The sequence below is a fragment of the Hypanus sabinus genome, chromosome 20 (assembly GCF_030144855.1).
Source record: "Hypanus sabinus isolate sHypSab1 chromosome 20, sHypSab1.hap1, whole genome shotgun sequence".
NCBI lineage: Eukaryota > Metazoa > Chordata > Chondrichthyes > Myliobatiformes > Dasyatidae > Hypanus > Hypanus sabinus.
Genome location: NC_082725.1, coordinates 51,416,201 through 51,437,623, shown reverse-complemented (window position 1 = coordinate 51,437,623; position 21,423 = coordinate 51,416,201). Strand labels below are relative to the sequence as shown.

At 38.0% G+C, this 21,423-nt stretch overlaps 2 protein-coding genes across 6 annotated transcripts in view; one reads left to right on the top strand and one right to left on the bottom strand.

The window, feature by feature from the left end:
- Positions 1 to 21,423, top strand: part of LOC132378526 (uncharacterized) — a 377,364-nt gene that overhangs the window by 130,686 nt on the left and 225,255 nt on the right. The gene's annotated exons all lie outside the window — the stretch shown is intronic.
- Positions 1 to 21,423, bottom strand: part of kif13a (kinesin family member 13A) — a 240,130-nt gene that overhangs the window by 52,296 nt on the left and 166,411 nt on the right. For 3 of the 5 annotated variants that reach the window (XM_059945486.1, XM_059945482.1, XM_059945484.1), the window contains exons 19-28: positions 19,932 to 20,078; positions 17,806 to 17,955; positions 17,427 to 17,591; positions 14,937 to 15,110; positions 14,082 to 14,233; positions 13,093 to 13,225; positions 12,557 to 12,703; positions 9,377 to 9,409; positions 2,412 to 2,511; positions 522 to 648 (exon numbers count right to left, since the gene is read on the bottom strand). In XM_059945486.1, the coding sequence (XP_059801469.1) occupies positions 522 to 648; positions 2,412 to 2,511; positions 9,377 to 9,409; positions 12,557 to 12,703; positions 13,093 to 13,225; positions 14,082 to 14,233; positions 14,937 to 15,110; positions 17,427 to 17,591; positions 17,806 to 17,955; positions 19,932 to 20,078 (1,328 nt within the window). The remainder of the gene's footprint in view (positions 1 to 521; positions 649 to 2,411; positions 2,512 to 9,376; positions 9,410 to 12,556; positions 12,704 to 13,092; positions 13,226 to 14,081; positions 14,234 to 14,936; positions 15,111 to 17,426; positions 17,592 to 17,805; positions 17,956 to 19,931; positions 20,079 to 21,423) is intronic. The other 2 variants (XM_059945483.1, XM_059945485.1) reach the window with 1 other exon arrangement.

Here is a 21,423-nt window from a genome sequence, read left to right as displayed (position 1 = left end):
GACTCAGCCCAAAATGTTGACTGGTCATTTCAACAGAAGCTGCCTGACCTGCTGTGTTCATCCAGCTTGTTTGTACATCTTGGTATTAATTGCTCATTTGGAATTAATACTATATGGAGTTAAGAGATAAAGACAGAAAGGGAAAAGTTATTGAGGCAAGGCAAGCAAAATCTCTGAAAACATTTAATAGCAGTTGATGATACAGTATTTCATTCAGATTTTGCAAGAACTTTGTTGGAGAACCTGTCATGTTCAAAATACTTTCAAATATGTATGTAATCTAGATTTTGGTTCTGACAATTTTGACAATAATTTCAAATAGTGTATGTATGTAATCTAGATTCTGATAATTGTAATGATGTTTGAGACTACATTGCGTTAAGATAACTTAATTTGGAAGCGACTTACTGTATGTGAACACTGTTAATCATAATGGATCGTTCACAGAAAAATGTATTCTCCCTACAACTTATAAATAGCTTCAAAACAAGTCAATGATTTGATGTAGGTGTTATACTGACCAGTCTGCTGGGGCTCCTGGAATTCCACTGCCTGGGGCAGGAACAAGCACAGCATTTCTCTCCTCTGTGAGTCCTACCCATTGCTCCACCAGCCTTGCTTCTCTCTCTACATCATCTTCTGTTTTTTCTACACAGAAGACCACAAATCAAAATCAACCAATGTGTATTTTTCAAAGATAAATAGTTCCACAAAATTGAGCATACCCTAACCTGTAAGTGCTAATACTGTGGCAGAAAGCAGCTGCTACATCTTAAACAAATGTTCTGTGAGTGAATTACTAGAATCTAAATTGGACTTGTATAAAACCAATTAAAACCATTTTAATTAACAAGGCCAATGAGGTTGCAGAGTTGGTTTTAAAACGACTGAAAAGGTCCAAGGGTGGATGGCTAACAATGAAGGTATTTATATTACTTTATAAATTAAGGATTTAGGTTAACAGTATGCTTGTAAAGTTGCTGACAATTAGATATGCTTTGGAAATCACAAATAAAAATGAAAAAAGGCAAAAAAAAGAATTTCTTAAACAGTTTGTAAAAATTATTAAATGAAAGAAGTTAGCAATTGAACATGGATCCCCTAAATTCAGAGTTAGAAAAATTATAATGGAAAATAGGGATGTGGTTTTAATTTTTTTCTTATTCTGTCTCTATGGAAGCATACCAGAAATAGTGGGGACAGTAATGTTCTAAGCAGCATGAAAGATATAAAACAATTAAGTGTAACAAAATGGAGAAGTTAGTGAAACTCAAAGCTGATTTATTACTAAGATGTGATATTTTATATTTTTCAATTTTGGAAAGGGTGACTGCAGAAATAGTCAAGGCATTGATGGCAATCTTCTAAAATTGCTCAGTTCTGAAAGGATCCTAGCAGAATGTGAGTAATTTAAGTGCAATAGCAGTATTAGGGAAATGAGGAATAAAGGATCAGTTAGTTTCACACCAGTTGCCAGGAAAATGCTAAAATCCATTAGGGAAACCCCAAAATGCAACAGAGAATCAAAACATGATTTAATTAAAGTATACTTTTCTGACGGAGTATGTGGCATTTGCCACACCGACAAATCTTTTGATGACATAAGTTTCAGGGTTGAAGAGATGCAAAAAATTAGCCAGAAAGAGAATCTTAATAAGAAAAAAAAACAGTAATAATTGGGCAATTTCAGATTGCCAAGAAGCAGGATTGGATCCTCAGCAATGTACAGTGTATATTAATTTGTTAATCACTTTATCCATACATGCTGGTCACATCAAGCTGGTTGGAAACAAACAGCAAGTTGATGTTGAGCGTCTATAAAGATGTACTGACAGCAATAATGTATGAACAAGGTGATAGCAGATGGAAGTGACATTTTCTTTTGGCAGGAAGGGCAAAAACACAAACTGTGTTTTAAGTTATGAGCAACTAATAAATGCTAGTATTTAGGGGTATCTGAGTATTTTTATGTACTATAAAGATAACAGAAATATCAACTGGCCAGAAATATCAACTGTACATTCCTTTCCATAGCTGCTGCCCAGCCACCTGAGTTTTACTCTGTATGTATTGCTTTGTAAAGTGACTTGACAAGTTTCAGATGGAGAGCCACCTCCTCTAGCTGAATAGCCCTAAACCTAAGCAGAACACCTCTGGATAAGTGGATATCTTTTTAGGACTGAAAATTTCCTTCACAGAGAATTCTTTACTCCAGACAGACCTGGGTTTAGGATATTAAAGTTGGGATGGACATTTTTTTTTATTGAGAAGGAATTAAGATTGGTTAGGGAAAAGGAGTTGAGGGAGCATGTCAGCCATCAATTACAGCAGGGTCAGTTTACTCTTGCTCCTATCTCTGAAATAATGATCGGGCACATGTGCCTGAACATTATTTACTTAAGTACACATACCCTGCTTGTTGATTATTTTCTGAATTTGTTCATCTAAATATTCCCGACGTTTCATCAATGCATCAGACCATCTCTCACGCACTTCATTCAGATCTTCCTCCTGAACAATTACAAGGATCGAGACAATAAGCCAATGCTTTCTTGTGAAGAGGACACTATAAGATACATCAAAAGTGGTGCCACTGAACAGTTCTACAACAAGTTACAGGAAGCTTACAGCCTTTCTTGCAACAGCCCTTTCTTTATTGCATAGGCTAGAAAAGCATTCCCAATTTACATCCTGAGTATAGTAGGCAATGTGTCTCTTTTCATTCATGCCTGTAATTTCATGATTATAATAGATTCAATAAAACAGATTCCCCAATATCAATCATGAAACTCTACCTTATTTGGTGCTCTGCCTCAAGAGCAGAAGGTATGACTTAATTATGAACTCAGTGAATACCCACTCATTGTGTAAACCCAACTTCATATTCATGCACAAGAGAAAATCTGCAGATGTTGAGAATCCAAGCAACAACACACAAAATGCTGGAGGAACTCAGCAGACCAGGCAGCATCTATGGGAAAAAATACAGTCGGCGTTTCCTGCTGAAAGGTTTTGGGGGCCCGAAACGTTGACTCTACTTTTTTTGACAAATGCTGCCTAGCCTGCTGAGTTCCTCCAGCGTTTTGTGTGTGTTGTTCATATTCATGCAGACAGTCAAATAGGTACAGTTAAGTCCTAGTCCAGTTTGGTGGATAAGCTTGGGAAACATGACCAATTTTTGTTATTTCCCCAACTCAACAGCTCCAAGACCAATTATAATCTATCTGTAATCCACAAATTCAACATAGTTGGGTACTGCAGCAGAGAACTTCCAGGTTTATATACTTCTGCTCTAGTGTCATACATTTGACAACATCTGGAACAATCTGCAATCTATGATCAAAAATAAATTTAAGAGAGCAATTCAGAAACAAAAAGAAATTAGTAACAATTGTAAAACTGTACAGTGACACTGTATTGTTGAAGGTTTTGGCTGCTGAGCCTTTAGTTCACCATTATACTGTATTTGATAAACATAACTGAGAATGACAAGTTTTTATAATGGTTAAGAAATGGATGAGGCTTTTTACATGAAAGTTCATTTGCTTTCAAATACCCCATGCAATGGTTTCATGCATTCATGCTTTGGCATGGAACTTACAATACCAGCAGCTTAATGCTCATTACTGTTGCAAGAAGCAGAGAGGAAGCCCTTCAAAGTGTTAGTAAATGCAGGAATCGAAATACTCAATGACCACCATTTGTGATAACTGGATTTGCTATTTGCAAGTGCAATTAGATTCATGCAATGTTCTCGAGGAAGTCAAAGAAGTCAGTTTTTCTAAACGCAAAAGTAAAATTTACATTTGCATACTGTAAATTGAAAGGTACTAACTAGTTTTTAATTTTATTTTTTAAAAAATCAAAATAATAAAAGTTTTCTTTGCAAATACTTCAAAGCTCAATATGGAAAGATACTTTTGCTGGGCCTTTGTTAAGAGACTCCTGTCAATTAAATGAACTTGTATTATCAATTGGATCAATTTTCATACTTTGGCTCTTTTTTTCATTTCAATTGCTGTTTTACCTCTTAATACAGTAGTTCAAACCCTGCTTTAGTAAATATAGGTAAAATGGAGATGGAGCAAATCACTTTCTACCTGCATTTTTCTTAAGCAACAAAGAGGAGTCTTTTTTGTTACCTCAAACAAACATAAAATGGACAATAGCCATTACTGTAGGATAAGCTTAATTCAAGCTGAGGTTATTCCTGTACATCTTAATCTAGCGTTCAAAATATTTCCTTTTCATCTGGAAGAATAATAGAGATCTTATCACCAAAATTATTAGGCCTAATTCACTTTTTGTTTGTAGCTTTTTGTAACTCAAATACTAACCACACTATTATAACCATATAAACCATATAACAATCACAGCACGGAAACTGACCATCTCGGCCCTCCTAGTCCGTGCCGAACACTTAATCTCACCTAGTCCCACCTACCCGCACTCAGCCCAAAACCCTCCACTCCTTTCCTGTCCATATACCTATCCAATTTTACCTTAAATGACACAACTGAACTGGCCTCTACTACTTCTACAGGAAGCTCATTCCACACAGCTATCACTCTCTGAGTAAAGAAATACCCCCTCGTGTTTCCCTTAAACTTCTGCCCCCAACTCTCAAATCATGTCCTCTCGTTTGAATCTCCCCTACTCTCAATGGAAACAGCCTATTGGAATCACACTCTTAGATTCACATTCATATTTGAATGTGGTTCAGTCTAAGTAACTAAATCTAAATCTAATTCTTAGATCTCAGATTTATTAATACTATATGGTAACATTTTTTTAAATTTCCTTGAGTAAATCTAACTTTACAGTGTACAAACTTACTTCAATGTTATGTCTCAGGTGGCACATAAGGATCAGAAATGTATTAATTCAAACCTATGTTCACAGTAAATTTTGAATTAAAGTTTGCTCGTTACTGCTTCAGTACTGGGAAAAGTAAGTGGTAAGTCTTAGGGATAGAGTAGAGGTGGTGTCCGGTGTCTTAAAAGGTACAAAGGTATTGACAAATTTCCAGGGGCTGCTCATGTATATTCGAGAATACTGTGAGAAACTAGATAAGAAATTGCAGGAGCTCTAGCTGAGATATATTTGCATAATTGGGGTGGTAAATTGGATTAGTAAGTATGCAGATGATACTAAGGTAGGTGGCGTTGTGAATAATGAAGTAGGCTTTCAAAGTTTGCAGAGAGATTTAGGCCAGTTCGAAGAGTGGGCTGAACGATGGCAGATGGAGTTTAATGTTGATAAATGTGAGGTGCTACGTTTTGATAGAAATAATCCAATTAGGACACACATGGTAAATGGCAGGGCATTGAAGAATGCAGTAGAACAGAGTGATCTAGGAATAATGGTTCATAGTTCCCTGAAGGTGGAATCTCATGTGGATAGGGTGGTGAAGAAGGCTTTTTGTATGTTGACCTTTATAAATCAGAGCATTGAGTATAGGAGTTGGGATGTAATGTTAAAATTGTACAAGGCACCAATTGGTAAGCCCAAATTTGGAATATTGTGTACAGTTCTGGTCACCAAATTATAGAAAAGATGTCAACAAAATAGAGCGAGTACAGAGAAGATTTACTAGAACGTTGCCTGGGTTTCAGCACCTAAGTTACAGAGAAAGATTGAACAAGTTAGGTCTTTATTCTTTGGAGTGTAGAAGGTTGAGGAGGGACTTGATAGAGGTATTTAAAATTATGAGGGGGATAGATAGAGTTGACGTGGATAGACTTTTTCCTTTGAGAGTAGGGGAGATTCAAATAAGAGGACGTGAGTTGAGAGTTAGGGGACAAAAGTTTAGGGGTAACACGAGGGGGAATTTCTTTACTCAGAGAGTGGTAGCTGTGTGGAACGAGCTTCCAGTAGAAGTGGTAGAGGCAGGTTCGGTATTGTCATTTAAAGCAAAATTGGATAGGTATATGGACAGGAAAGGAATGGAGAGTTATGGGCTGAGTGCGGGCCAGTGGGAGTAGGTGAGAGTAAGCGTTCAGCCGACTAGAAGGGCCGACATGGCCTGTTTCCGTGCTGTAATTGTTATATGGTTATAATTAGCCATGGGTGAGGTACCTGTAGACTGAAGCTAGTGAAAGTTGTGCCTTTACTTGAGAAGGGTGGAGAAGAAAAATCCCGGGAACCATAAGTAAATGACCACCTGTGGTGGGCAAGTTACTGCTGGAAATTCTGAATGAGGTACATCTGGAAAGACAGTGGCTGATCAGGGTCATTAGCATGGCATTATGCATGGGAGACCATGTCTTACAAAACTGACTGGGTTTTTTTGACAACGTGACCAAGTTAACGAGGGCAGAACTTTAGACGTGGTTAAATGGCCTTCAGTTAAGCCTTTGATAAGGCTCCACATGCAGGGTGCTTTGAAAGATTAGATCACACGGCAGCTGACTAACAAGATACACAATTGGCTTGACGGTGGAAAGCACAGGGTGATGGTGGAAGGTTGTTTCTCAGACTGGAGGCCTATGACTCGTAGTGTGCTGGGCCCTTTGTTATTTGTTACGTGTATCAAAAGTTTTGGTAAGAAAATACATGGCATGGTTAGTAAGTTTACAGATGACACTAAAATAGGTGATATGGTGGACAATGCAATTCAGGTAATCAAAAGTTACCTTGGAGTACAAGTACACTGTTCACTGAAAGTGGAATCACTGGTACGCAGGGTGGTAACACACTAGCCTTCATCGGTCAGGGCATTGCGTAAATAAAACTTGAGAAGTCATGGTGCAGTTCTATAGAGGCTACATTTGTGTTCAGTTTCTGTTGCACTACCTTTATGGGAAATTTGATTTTGTGTTTTATGTTCTGTGTTTTCACTCATTTTTCTGTTGCCATTCGCGTGCGTGGGGTTTGAGGTTTGAAGTTTTAATTTGAACAGGTTGGTTCCATGGTTGTTCTTTGCTTTGTGACTGTCTGTGGGGCAGGAAAATTTCAGGGTTGCATAGCGCACGTGTACTTTGATAACAAATATACTTCGAATCTTGAATCTTTGAACCAGAAAGAGTGCACATAAAATTTATAACGATGCTGCCAGGACTTGAGAGACTGGGTTTTTGGGAAGAGAAACTTTATTTTTTAGAGTGTAAGAGACTAAGAGGAGATCTCAGAGGTATACAAAACCATGAGAAGCATAAATAGAGTAAATTCACTTAGTTTTTCTCTTCTACTAATAGAAGTAGAAGGCAAAGGTTTAAGCTAAAAGGGGAGAATTTTAAAGGAACTTTAGAAGAATTTATATTTTACAGAAAGGGTCATATCCATGTGGAATAAGTTGCCAGAGGAAGTGTTTGAAGCAGGTACAATGGTAACTTTTAAAAGACAATTGGACAGGCGCATGGATTGGAAAGGTTTAGGCAGTTATGAGCCACATACTGGCAAATGGGACTAATTTCGATAGGACATTTTGATCAGCATTTATACCTGGGCTAAAGGCCTACTGTCATGCTGTACAATTCTAGTATTGTTAAATAGTGAATCAGTATCATTAAAACTGGGCTGGCTGGCAAAATATTTTTAAAATAATTTGGTTAAAGAACTCTGCCTACATGTTCTAATATGGACATGGTTACTTCAAGACAATGTCCCCTATATTCACTTAAATAATTGGCTCCCTCCCTTCTGACTTTAAACACACCATACGTACTACACTTCACCTAAGCGACTGAGTGTACAGTTGTGGCATTGATTATACCTCCAACAGGATGAAATGTCTGCTCATGTGTAGTATTGAGACTTAACTCAAAGCCTCATTGCCATTTTTTGTCCAGGCAGAATTAGCACCAGTCAAAATAATTGGCCAGAGATCCTTTCCAGATCATTACTGAGTGTAATGTTCATTGTTCTATGGATATGGGAATTGTTAAAAATTACTGCGCATCACCCCCTTTTGTTTTGTACTGGTTGGTACTTATTTGTCTTAATCAAATTATTACAAAAAAGAACAATTTCACGATGACCAAATAACTTTGAGGGACAGTTTCATTTAGGTCCAGAGAAAAATTCTACTAAAATGTGATACCCAAGTCATGAAAAAATGGGAATGTAAGATTTAATATCTTATGATATTCCAAAATGGAACTACATATGGATATAGGCAGGTAAAGCATTAATATCTCACAGATCTGACAATATTATAGCCGCCATGATCATAGCCACTATTAATCTGTAGAAATGATGTGACTGAAAATTCTCAACAACTGTTGAGCTGTAGTAAACACTTTTTTTGGAACAACACACATAAAGTGCTGGAGGAACTTTGGATTCCAGCTACTTTGACTTTTAGCAAGTAACATGAGAACTGAACTGATTCAATTGATTTCTTGATTAAAACTAAGTACCATGATCAGAATTTGGAAAGGAGTATTCAACATTTTCCTATTTATTATTAGCATACAGTGGAATAGCAAAATATATTTACTTTCTGTAATCAAAGCTCCTTTTATATGGATTAACAAGTTTTAGTTTAAATCCTGATCAATTCTTCAAACTGAGGTGCAGATTAATGTTTGATTTTTATAGAAGCATAACTTTTCTATAACTTATAATTGTACTGAACTAACTTATCAGTGTACTGAACTAGAAGTCTGTGGAAAAGATGTCACTTGTCTATTTCCTTAATTATGGAAACATTATAAATGTTGAAGTTTAAGATACTTTGCTTAATGATCTGATGGATAGATGACTTTAACCATGCCGGATTCCACAACATGTCATACAGGACAATGAAATGGGACTTCAATACCTGACTGGGTTGTAAAAGAGTCTGGGAAGAAAACAACAAAATGTTGTCAAAGCTTGAAGCAGCATTCTAAATTATTGAGGTGACAAGTTGACGAACTGTCAGAGACGCACTGGCTGCAAGAAAGCACAGCATAAATTTCTTGTATCCGTGATCATCATGAAGGTGGAAAATGGAATTGTAACCCAATAACAAATTATTCTGTACGAACTCACACCAACTTTATTCCCATACATTTACTGCAGCTTTCTACAATCGTTACTGTTCGCTATTAACCAACCTACACAAGGATACCTTCCGCATTGCATGTATCAACATTGCAGCTGAAAATTTCTGATTCTAGTAACAAGTAATAACCTGATTTTAAATGCCTTCAAACAATTGTCATAATGTTAATTCAAGCATGATTAGAAGAAATATTAATTCCCAGTTCTATGCAAAATTTATTGCACCTTGGAGAATTACAGCTGCGTATTAAAACAGCGATGTTTAGAAAGTGCACGCAATGCATGTTAAAACCTAATGTTTCCATCTCCATTGCCTAACTTGTGAGTCAGTTGCTGATGCTGGCCAGTGTTGAGCTTCATGCCATGTAGCTAATGGTAGCAACAATACCTGGTAACTATCCATATCCTCCTCCTCCTCTTTCTGGCAGGAGAAAATAAACTTAGTAAAAACACCTTTGAAACAGTTCACAAGACCACTTTATCACTTCAGGTTTTACATGATTTGTAACAAGTACACATTACTTTGGATTAATCAAAATTATGCATATATCAAAAGAAATAAACAAAATTCAAACAATACAGTAAGATATTAAGTTGAACGGCGATAACTCGAGACAAGATTTGGATGGGCTGTAAACAAATTAATGGAAAGACTTTTCAAAGGGTATTTATTCACATTGCATTTTGTTACAACGCAGAGGCATTAGTTATTACTGAGCTGACAAAACTAGGCTGCCATCAGCACAAGAGGTTGTTCGCTGGTGACGTAATGCAACAGAGCTTGGGTGCTTTTGGCTCTTCTTGGTGGACTGCATTCAGCATGGGGAAATATAAAAGGGAGGTCTAAGTGAAGTGGCCATTGTGTGAGTGGGGCAGTGTTAGAGTGGTCCAGCTTGGGCAATGAATGATGCAGACCCTAAGCAATTTTTTTTCCCCTGTTAGTTACATGCTGAGAATTGGTTTGGAGGTTTTGGTATGCTCTTTGTGTGAGATATGGGAACTCTGAGAGACCGCCAGTCTCCCTAATAACTACATTTGCACCGAATGCATTGAGCTGTAGCTTGTTAAAGACTGTGTTAAGGAATTAGAGTTGCTGTTGGATGACCTTCAGCTCATACTGGAGAATTGAGCAGGTGATAGATGGGAGCTACAGAGAGATAGACATCCCTAAGTGCAGGAGGCAGGTACTTGGGTGACTGTCCAGAGAGGGAAAGGGAATAGGAAGCCAGTGCAAGTACCTCTGTGGCTACTCCCCACCCCAATAATAAGTATACCGCTTTGGATACTGTTGGAGCGGTGACCTACCGGGGGGGGGTGGCCACAGCAACCAGGTCTCTGGCATTGAGTGGCCCTGTGGCTCAGAAGGAAGGACAGAGAAAAGGAATGCAGTAATCATAGGGGATTCCATAATTAGAGGACCAGAATGCAGATTCTGTGGATGTGAAAAAGACACCAGGATGGTATATTTCAGAGGCATGAGAGAGGAGCTGGCCAAAATTGACTGGAAGGGGACGCAAGCAGGAGTGAGTGTCGACCAGCAATGACTGGTTTCTGGGGGAAATCTGGAAGATGCAGGAAGGATACATCCCAAAGGTGAAGAAATATTCTAAAGGACCAATGAGGCAACTGTGGCTGACAAGAGAAGTCAAAAACAGCAGAAAAACAAAAGAGAGGTTATATAATATAGCAAAAATTTGTGGGAAGGTAAAGAATTGAGAAGCTTTTGAAAACCAACAGAAGGCAACTAAAAGCCATAAGGAGAGAAAAGATGAAATAGGAAGTTAAACTAGTCAGTAACATAAAAAGATTCCAAAAGTTTTTTTCATATATACAGTGCATGGAGTAAAAGAGAGACAAGAGTGGATATCAGACTACTGGGAAATGATGCTGGAGATATAGTAATAGGCTACAAAGAAATGGTGGAGGAACTTAAGTATTTTCCACAGTCTTCACTGTGGAAGTCATGAGCAGAATGCCAGAAATACGAGAGTGTCAGGGGGTAGAAGTGACTGTCATTGCTATTACTAAGGAGAAGGCGCTCGGAGAGCTGAAAAGTCTGAAGGTAAGGCACCTTTGACAATGAATGAAATCATTAAATTGTGCAGGTTGACTCCATGGTTAAGAAGGTGTACGGTGTATTGGCCTTCATCAATCGTGGAATTAAACTTGGGAGCCGAGAGGTAATGTTACAGCTATATAGAACCCTGGACAGATCCCACTTGGAGTACTGTGCTCAGTTCTGGTTGCCTCACTATAGGAAGGATGTGGAAGCCATAGAAAGGGTGCAGAGGAGATTTACAAGGATGTTGCCTGGATTGGGGAGCATGCCTTATGAAAATAGGTTGAATGAACTCAGCCTTTTTTCCTTTGAGCGGCAGAGGATGAGAGGTAACCTGATAGAGGTGTATAAGATGATGAGAGGCATTGATTGTGTGGATAGTCAGAGGCTTTTTCCCAGGGCTGAAATGGTTGCCATAAGAGGACACAGGTTTAAAGTGCTGGGGAGTAGGTACAGAGGAGATGTCAGGGGTAAGTTTTTTACTCAGAGAGTGGTGAGTGCGTGGAATGGGCTGCCGGCAACAGTGGTGGAGGTGGATACGATCAGGTCTTTTAAGAGACTTTTAGATAGCTATAGAGGGCTATAGGTAAGCCTAGTAATTTCTAAGGTAGAGATATGTTCGGCACAATTTTGTGGGCCAAAGGCCCTGTATTGTGCTGTACGTTTTCCATGTTTCTACTAAAATCAATGGAACACACTGCAACTAATGAACTCGGGAAACTTGACTGACTTTAAAAGGATTTAGAAAAAAAGGCCACAAAAAATCATTGCCATCCAATTAAAGAAATATAAATGCAAAGTGAGCACCCTTTCAAAAAAAAAAGGATTATTTTAAGCAATCAACTCTCATTAAAAATATATAATTTGGAAATTTGAGAGCATATGTTTCTATGACATTCAAATATCCAAACTAAAAGACTCACTAAAATAATACATCCTGAATTACACGTAACCTCATAGCAAGAGGGAGGAAAAAAAACATTAGGAGCAGAAAGGAAAACAAATCTTCCTCTCTCATCAGCTCAGTGATTTTTCAGGGACCTGAGGTTCCAGCACCTTTTTTTTGTGGTCAGCTGGTACTTCTGCAGATTTCATTAAAAGTGGAAATTTGAGGATACTTTGGAGGTCTGGCAATTGAAGTACCTCCCAGGAAACCAGGACATTATATCACAAGTTTCACATATTCTACTCAGCAGTTTCTTCATTGATTAGCACAGATATGGCACAGATCATGCCAATAAACTCAATGGAGTTACTGCACATCAAAAATTACCTTTTTTTAAATAAAAGCCTTTTAATCTCTTCTGCAAGCAATATAGTACATGAACTTGTTTCAGTTCTTTTCCCTCAAAAGAACAGTAATCATATTTCTTTTGCTGTTCATGTTTAGCAGCATATGTTTCAATTTGCCTATGAAGAAATTAAAATTCTTCAGTTCATTGAGATACATAACATGGTCTCAGTTAAGGCAGCTGTGTAACCTCCCTTAACTTTAAGCAAATTCCTTACCTGATAACTATCCAAAGGTCTCTGCAGTTTAATGGACCTGACAGAAATGCATCCTATGGAAACAGACAATATAGCCTCCACCATAAGTGGCAATGTCCCCGAGTGCTGGACAGGTTTAACATTGACCTCAATCCTACGAGACTGACCCTGATCAAAACAAACACACAGACAAGATGGAGTTCAGTTCAAATGAACACAAAATGTAGTAAAGGAACAAATGAACTCCAACAAACATAAGTAAAACTCCACATACAGTAGCTCTAAACAGGGGGCATAAAATAGTACACAAACAACTGAATGCCACAAGCAACACACATTTGTGTACAATCTTTAATGTGGTAAAATGTTGCAGGACACTATTTCATAAAATGCAATAAACAAAAAATGTTATCAATTATTTAAATATTTCAATGTATCCATTGTACTTTGGAAAACAGAAAATAAATTACTCAAATTTCCATCATTATTTTAAGTTATTTGTATTTTGGATGTTACAATAGGATTCTTCCCTCAATTAGCAATATTTTATAAAGTACCTGTCTAATCTGGAAGACGCCCCCTGTGTTGACATCCTTGGCCTGAGTCAGCTCCACTGCTGTGTAGTCTCCCATCTCATTCAGTTCCTGCACTGAGATCCACATCTCAATTCTACGTGTGACTTCACTCCATCTATTTCAGCAGAAAGCCAACCACATGAGGTAAGAGTTCCAGGCACTGGTAGGTGGCCAACAGCATTTGATAAAACACTGCCCGTGCACATAACAACACCTCTAACTTGGGTAAAAGTGGAATGCCATGCCCCCTTATTAGTAAAAGATTAAAAAATGAGATGCTCTGGTAGTCGAGTGTTTAATACCTCACTTTGAATTGGTGAGACTCAACAGAATTGCTTCTGAAAGAACAATGCCAGTACTGAAAAATGTCTTAAATTTCTAAGTTTGAAGCTAGTTTAGCAAGCTTTTGTCGTAATGAGGATAGGCGGACAATACAGTAAGATAATCGAAGGATAGGTTGGTGAGTGAAGAGAGGTAATAAACAGCCATACAAAAACGCAAACACGAGGAAATCTGCAGATGTTGGAAATTCAAGCAACACACACAAAATGCTGGTGGAACGCAGCAGGCCAGTCAGCACCTATAGGGAGAAGAACAGTCGGCATTTCATCCTGACGAAGGGTTTCGGCCCGAAACATCAACTGTACTTCTTCCTATAGATGCTGCCTGGGGCCTGCTGCGTTCCACCAGCATTTGGTGTGTGTAGCCATACAAAAACTCCATTTACCACACTAAAACTCAACATCACTTACTTAGTACAGCGAAAACGAGCATCTCAGTTGTTAAGTGCACCATCAGTAAAATGTTTTGTACAGCTTGAAACTGCATTTTGCATTTATACGCGTAATTGGAAGGCAGCATCTCATTTAATATAATAAAACATAAATGAATAATTGAAGATCTTAAGGTAATAGAATCCTGAAATTTAAAACACTGCCTGTGCACATCATGTACAGGAAGCTGCTCTGTACCTGTCACGTAGAGTGCGCGTTTTTGCTTGCAGAGCATCGACTTCCCACGTAGTTCTGCCATTACCCGCACACCGATGCCCCCAGACTTCAATAGCTAGCGCTCCTTCAGCGATAAACTCCAGAAATTCCTCCGTAACATGCACCACAAAATCCTGGAATGGCACGTGTAAGCTTAGCACTTACTTCATGATTTAGAATGAAATCCAATGAAATAGACTACAATTTTCAACCCATGTGCTCATTTCACACTAAAATCCAGTCTTCTAGAATATTTTTTTAAATTATAAATGTGGAAACACAGTGATTACAGAGCCTTTTAGCTTTGACCATTGTAGAATAAATATATATATCTCCAATGTGCAGTCTTGGTCACCACACTATAGGATGTGTTTGCATTGGAGAATATAGAGGAGATTCAATGGGTAGAGACTGGATTGGCTATGTTTGTTTTTCCTGGAGCAAAGAAGATTGAAGGGTGTCCTGACAGAAGTACATACAAGATTATGATAGGCATAAATAGGACATAAAGAAGTTTTTTTTTCATGTGGTAGGCATATCAAAGGCAGGAGGACATAGCTGTGAGATTTGAGGAGGAATTTTAAAAGGGAACAGTGAGTTAAGTTTTCTTTTAATATAAGAGAATGGTTGGTACCTCTGACACCTCCAGACAAAGTTATGGAAAGTGATACAATTACCATATTTGGCAGACACTTAAATGGGCAAGGCATACAAGGATGCAGACCAAATGTCGGTAAATGGATTTGTGTCGATAGGCAAAAGACTGGCACGTCTGTAGTGGGCCAAGGGCCAGTTTTTGGGCTGTATGATTGCATGTCTCTGTGGTGGCCTGCTCACCTTACTGTGGTCAAATTTCACTGTGTACTGAACGGCCTTGTTTTTGATCGAAGCCATGTCTGGATTGACCATTGGGGGTGCAACTGTTTGTTCAGAATGCTCCCAGAAGACATATTGGCAGAATACGAAGTTTGATAGATTGATGGGCAGTCCTGTCGCTTCTTTTATTTTTACCTGTTGAGACAATATGATGATTTGAAAAGCTTCTCATCAACCCAAACTTCATTAAAATGAAATTACTGGCAGCAATACATACAAATATTTTATTTCTAAATTTAGAATTTCACTTTTGAGTTGCAGTGAATTTTTCATCTTTGGAATATTATCCACCTCTATACTAAAGGTAATGGCAAGCTTTTGATTACCTTGAGGCTCAATCTCTCCAGTGTGCCTCAACTTCCTCATTTTCTCTCTTGTATTGTACAATCTCAAAGCTCAAGGTAAATTTATTATCAAAGTACATTTATGTCACCATATACATCAACGAAATTTGTTTTCTTGCGGGTATACACAGTAAATGCATGAATCTTAATAGAACTAATGAAAGACTGCACCCAACTGGATGCACAAATAATCAATGTGTAAGAGACAAGAAGCTATGCAAATACAAAAGAAATAATACTAATGATAAATTAATAAACAATAAATACTGAGAACATGAGATGAAGTGAGTGAGTCCATAGGTTGTGGGAACAGTTCAGTGATGGGGCAAGTGAAGTTATCCTGTGACAGTGCTCCCTGTAGATGTGCTCAATGGTTGGGAGGGCTTTACCTGTGATGGACTGGGCCGTACCCACTTTTCATGTACGATTCTCCATTCAAGGACATTGATGTTCCCATACCAGACCCTGATGCAACCAGTCACTATTACTGTACTCTCCACCACACATCTATCTTTGTCCTACATGCTAATTCATCACCACTTTTAATTTGGCCAATGACAGTCTCCAATAAAGATTTGCTCCTTCACCAAAAGATCTTATCCTTACACCTTGGCATGTTTCCACTGACTTCCTATACCTCTACTTTTACCCTCTGTATGAACTATTGTAGGGGGCAGAATAGTGAGGTCTAATAATCAGTAAATAGGGATGTGGACTGTGCTAATGTGGAAACGGAACCAAGACAAAAGTAGAGACATGGAATGCAGCGTGTCAACATTCAGCTTACAGGAACTTCACTAATAATGTTATAGCATGCACTCATTGTTGTAACAGAAAACTGGATTTACTGTTAGATGTGTGGATAATAATTTTTTTCTGTAATTAGGACCTAGTCTGTTACTTAAGTCTTCCTGTAGCCACCGTTCAATTATCAAACCGTAGTTTCACCGATAATCTCATCAACTGGGAATGTGAAACCTGCCCCACCATCCATGCTCAGGTAGATCAGTTTTGACTGGTCTCCTGGTATGCACTAGTTTTTAATACATCGCCAGTAACTGGAGCAACATCTCCATGTGATTTTTAAGTTTGCTTCTATACAAATTAACATACATTAGGGTTAGAGCAACCGAGCTCTATAATATGAACAAGCATTAAAATACTCTCAAACACAATGGGAGGAATTTGTACGTCGAACAGCATTTGAGGGAGGAAAGGAACTGTCGGCATTTCAGGTACTGAGTCAGGGTTCTATCCCAAATCGGTGACAATTCCTTTCTCCCCATGGATACTGCTCGACCCGCTGAATTGCTCTAATAGATTGTTCGGTGCTCCAAATTCCAACACGTGCAGTCTCTTCTGCCTCCAATTATTTATTTATTTAGAGACACTGCGCAGTAACAGGGCCTCGTGGCCCAATGAGCACAAGTTGCCCAGTTGCACTCATGTAACCATTTAACCTTTAAATTCATATATTTGGAATGCAGGAGGAATTTGGGAGAAACCAGAGAAAACCCACACAGTCACAGGGAGAACATGCAAACTCCTTACAGACAGAGTTGAAACTGGGCCATAGGTTCTGTAATAGTGTTATACTAACTGCTACATTACCATTCCACCCAATTAAAACCCCCTCTATTACCTTTTCCTTCACAATGTTTATTTCAAATTCTTCCTCACGTCTGTATTTGGCTAAGGAGAATTGGACACTCTTCACTGGAAACTTAAGACTGTTAGTAGGTACACTGCTCCAGCTGGGAAACGGCCAGTATAATCTCTCTTCCCACATTCAGTTCAGGTCATTCTAATTTTAATCAAAACCAAGCACTAGCAGTGATAGTAGAGGAGGGATGGTGGATTGAAAAGCCAAACAAGTCAGAAATTTAGAAAGTAGAAACCTCTTCCATCAAAACTTCATCAAATTTAGGAAAATTATATACAATTGTTCATTCTTTTTTCTAAATTTTCAAGATACACGTAATAATGAGCCTGAAGGTTTTTTATCCCCCTTCTCTCCCCTTCAACTTTATTTGATGTTAAAAGAATACTAACTGGTCAACCAGTATTCCAAGGATTCACAATGGTAATGAGGGTAATTCTCACTTACCCTGCAGGTCAATTTCTTTGCCATGTGCACAATCTCACCATTATTGTCCATTACTTCACAGCTCCCACTTTCACTCGAGTTCTCTGAAGAATCATCTCCACCATCCTGACGTTCTGGAATCGCACCATTAACCCGCATTACTTCAACATGGAGCCGGCCAGCAACCTGGATTCAATTCCATAGGGGAAATTTAACCATTTTATGCATTTCCCTCGGACTTTCTCTCTGTTCATTGAGCAAATAACGTTGCTTTATGTCTTACAATCAACTGGCCAGGAACTAAACAGACACATCCAATTACATTTCTCTTTTAGCTAAAATACAGAAAGGTGTAACTTTAATAAATCGATGCAGAATTTAAGAAATGCTCAACACTCACCTCCCCCTGCTGGCTGATGATGGGAACAGCATACTCAAGTTTTGCATCATGGTAAAGGCATTCCAAGAAGACATTGGCAACACCAATCAAGTTATGGTTTTCTTGGGGTTCGTAGAAAGGGTCTCCGTGTTTACTGAGAATTTTATTGTACTTAAATGGGATTTAAGGGAAAAAAACACAATAGATTATAGTAAGAATTAAAATTCTCTTGATCTATGAGTGAAACAAGTGAAACTGGAGCTTTAGATGATGAATTTGAATATATTAATAGCAACAGTTTTCACTTTATACTTAATGTTTCTTGAAATAAAACACAATTCATACACTCATCATTAATTCACTTATCCAGTAGGTAAACTGTTTAAAGGTCTGGATTGTGCTTGCTCACAGTGCAAGAACAGGTTCTAGAGGTGGTTCCAAGATCCTTCCTTAGCTGTTAATGTCATTTGATCAATTAAAGAATAAATACAAAATATCAAACAACACTCTTCTTTGTTATTTCCAATTAAGGGCTTATTTAAGAGATAAATTGGGTCAAACGATGTTATTGCCGAAACCTAATGAAATAGAAATTTTAATTCGAAAAGGAAAAATTAAAAAAATTATTTCTTGTATGTATAGTTTGATTCAAAAACAGGCAATTAAATAAGGAATTCATAAGTCAAGACAAAAATGGGAAACTGATTTGAATATTAAAATTGAAGAAACAAGTTGGTCAAGACTATGTCTTGACAGTGTGACAAGTACAACAGATGTCTGGTTAAGATTAGTGCAATATAATTTTTTACAATTATATATTACACCACAAAAAATAAATAAATTAAACCCAACTTTATCTGATCAATGTTTCCGATGTAATCAAGAAATTGGTACTTTTTTTACACTCTACTTGGTCTTGTTCTAAAATTCAACCTTTTTGGACAAATTTAAGAATTTTATTGGAACAAATTACTGGAACACAACTTCCACATAATCCAACATTATTTTTACCAGGCGATATTGAAGGGATAAAACCGAAATCCAAACTGAATAAGTATCAGAAAGAATTCATAAAAATTGCAGTAGCCAATGAAATTTTCAGCTGCATTCCACTTGAAAAAATTACATATAATTTAAGAGCTAAATATGAAATATTTCTGAAAATTTGGTGCCCTTATTTACAAAAGATAGGAGTAAATATATAGGTGCTCCGAAGATAAAATTATTGGTTATCTGGGAAAGAAATAAATATATATACTAAAGCTATTATGAACGCCATGGAGCATGTGGGGATCTTCTGATATCCAGGCACTCTTTCTTTCTTTTTTCTTCTCTCCTTTTTTTTCCTCTTTCTACAGGGATATGTTAGGGGGGAGTGGGGGAAGGGTTGATAATTTTTTTCCTTCTGTAACCATTTGAAAATTCAATTAAAAAATTATTTTAAAAAAATCCCTAGCTGAAATAAAGTGCTTTCTGATATTCCAAAGAGCTCAAACATCAATCAATACTCGCGTGGAGTTACACTTGTTAAAATTCTAAACCAAATTTACAACCAGTAAGCACATGAAGTAGAATAAGCATGCAATGTTCCTTAAAAACAAAGTCCATGGCAATTCTAGATCCAACTCAAAGCACACAGCATTTTTGCTGAATTTGTAATATATAAAATAAGTGCTTGTGGCGGTACAACATGTTCTCATCCCTGCCTCGATAATCTGTTAACCTTTCTGGGGCAGGCTAAAACTCACAAGAACACAATTCACTAAATTCCTAACGGATAGAGAAAGGCAAAGTCTTTGTATTCGAGCACCAGATAAATTAGAATCAGTTGTGGAGGAGCCTGCAGTTTGCCAAGCTGTTAGCAGAAGTCACCTAGCATGGAAATTAGCCACTGGTATATCAGCACAGTGAATTATTCCAGCAGTTTCAGTGAGGTGGAAATTCATTAGTGGATGGAATTGGGAAAAAAAATTCACATTTCAGCACTGTTTAATGTAGCATTTTTGTTCTCCAGTATGCCCTACATAACCACTCTTACACAGCAACTCTAATTTGTAAATGGCAACATTCTTTGTGAAGCAATGAAACACGTTACAAATTCCTCAGCCCCACAAATGATTCTGTATGTATGTATGTCCTGCACTTACATATTCAACCATGTTTTTCTCTTTCCAATCTTGATAGAGATCTCTCATATCGATCAGTTTGTTCTCCAGCTTCTCAATTGCCCACACTTGGGTACCTTTTCCCTTGCGTCGAACTTGAATGGCAGATTCGCTTACAATTGCTCCTCTCTGTTTTGATGAACAACAGATTCAAAGCATGGAGCAAACTGTAAATCAGTGAAAGCTGGCATGTTGCACCCCTTTGCCCATCTACATGAAAACTAAAGAGAAGATATAACATACATTGAACAGAGCACCTGAAACAAAAACATTTTTGGAAAGCGTCTGCTCAGATTCGTGAGAATTTGTACACAGAGGACCCTACATTACAGACTAGAGCCAAAACGCAGACTTCTGAAGGAGTAAACAGTGAGTGGAAAGGCGGCAGAGAAGCACGGCCAGTGGAGCTGTGACCCTGTTGTCCAGCTCTGTCTGTGTAGTTAGCACATTCTCTCCCACTCTCTGCAGAGGTTTCCCCAGGGTGCTCCACTTAACCCCCACATCCCCAAGACATGCAGGCTGGTGGATTAACTGGCCACTTTAAATTGCCCCTAGCGTGGAGATTGGAGGGGAGCAGAGAGTTGATAGGAATGTGGAAGGAATCAAATTGAATCTGTACAAGACTAAATGGATTCTTGGCCAAGAAGCCTATTTCTCTACTGTAAGACTCTGACTGAATGCTGCACCATGTAATTTACAGATTACTGATGTGGCCTCCTTGAAGTAATTATCTGTAGTTTTTTGAGCAAGCATTTGAGAAAAATAGCAATGTACCTCTTGTGAATAAAATATAAGGAACACCCGCAATGGAGCCATTTGGGTTACAGAAATTTGTCCTTACAAATCACAAAACAGAAATTTGAGATATACAATAAAATTCACTCTCAGGGAATTTTTTTTTTTAAAAAGAAAATTAATAAACACAAAATTCCTTTTCACTGCTCATTCTTGGTGAAAGTGCAGATGATAACTAAGGCTTTGCATTTCAGGAAATCATGAAGCAGGCCATTTTTCAGGAACACAACCTCTCTATAACATGACAGGTTACCTGTACTGAACTGTCAGGGCAGTAATCGGGGGTGGTTACATGTCCTAAGGGGAAGTTAGAGGAAACAGGTAATCGGGGGAGGGGGGGGAGTAAGTGGCAGCCTAACTTGAGGCATGAGACCTGACCAACCATGTCAACTCGCTGATGTCAACATTCAATAGGCATTCCCAGTTTGTGTTAATTTTTGTTTTTAATTTAGCCCTGTTTATGATGGATAAATATGATATGATAAATAAATATATAAATAATTATGATCTCTATGAGTCGGAAGGCAGTGAAGCCTTGAATTCCAATCCTACTAAGAAACAGAAACTACAGAAAGTGTATCAATACAATGTTACATACTTGGAGTATGGTTTTATTCCATCCCATCAGATCAGCGGCACCCTGTGTGTCTTATTTGTAAAATTTATTTGTAATGAAGCC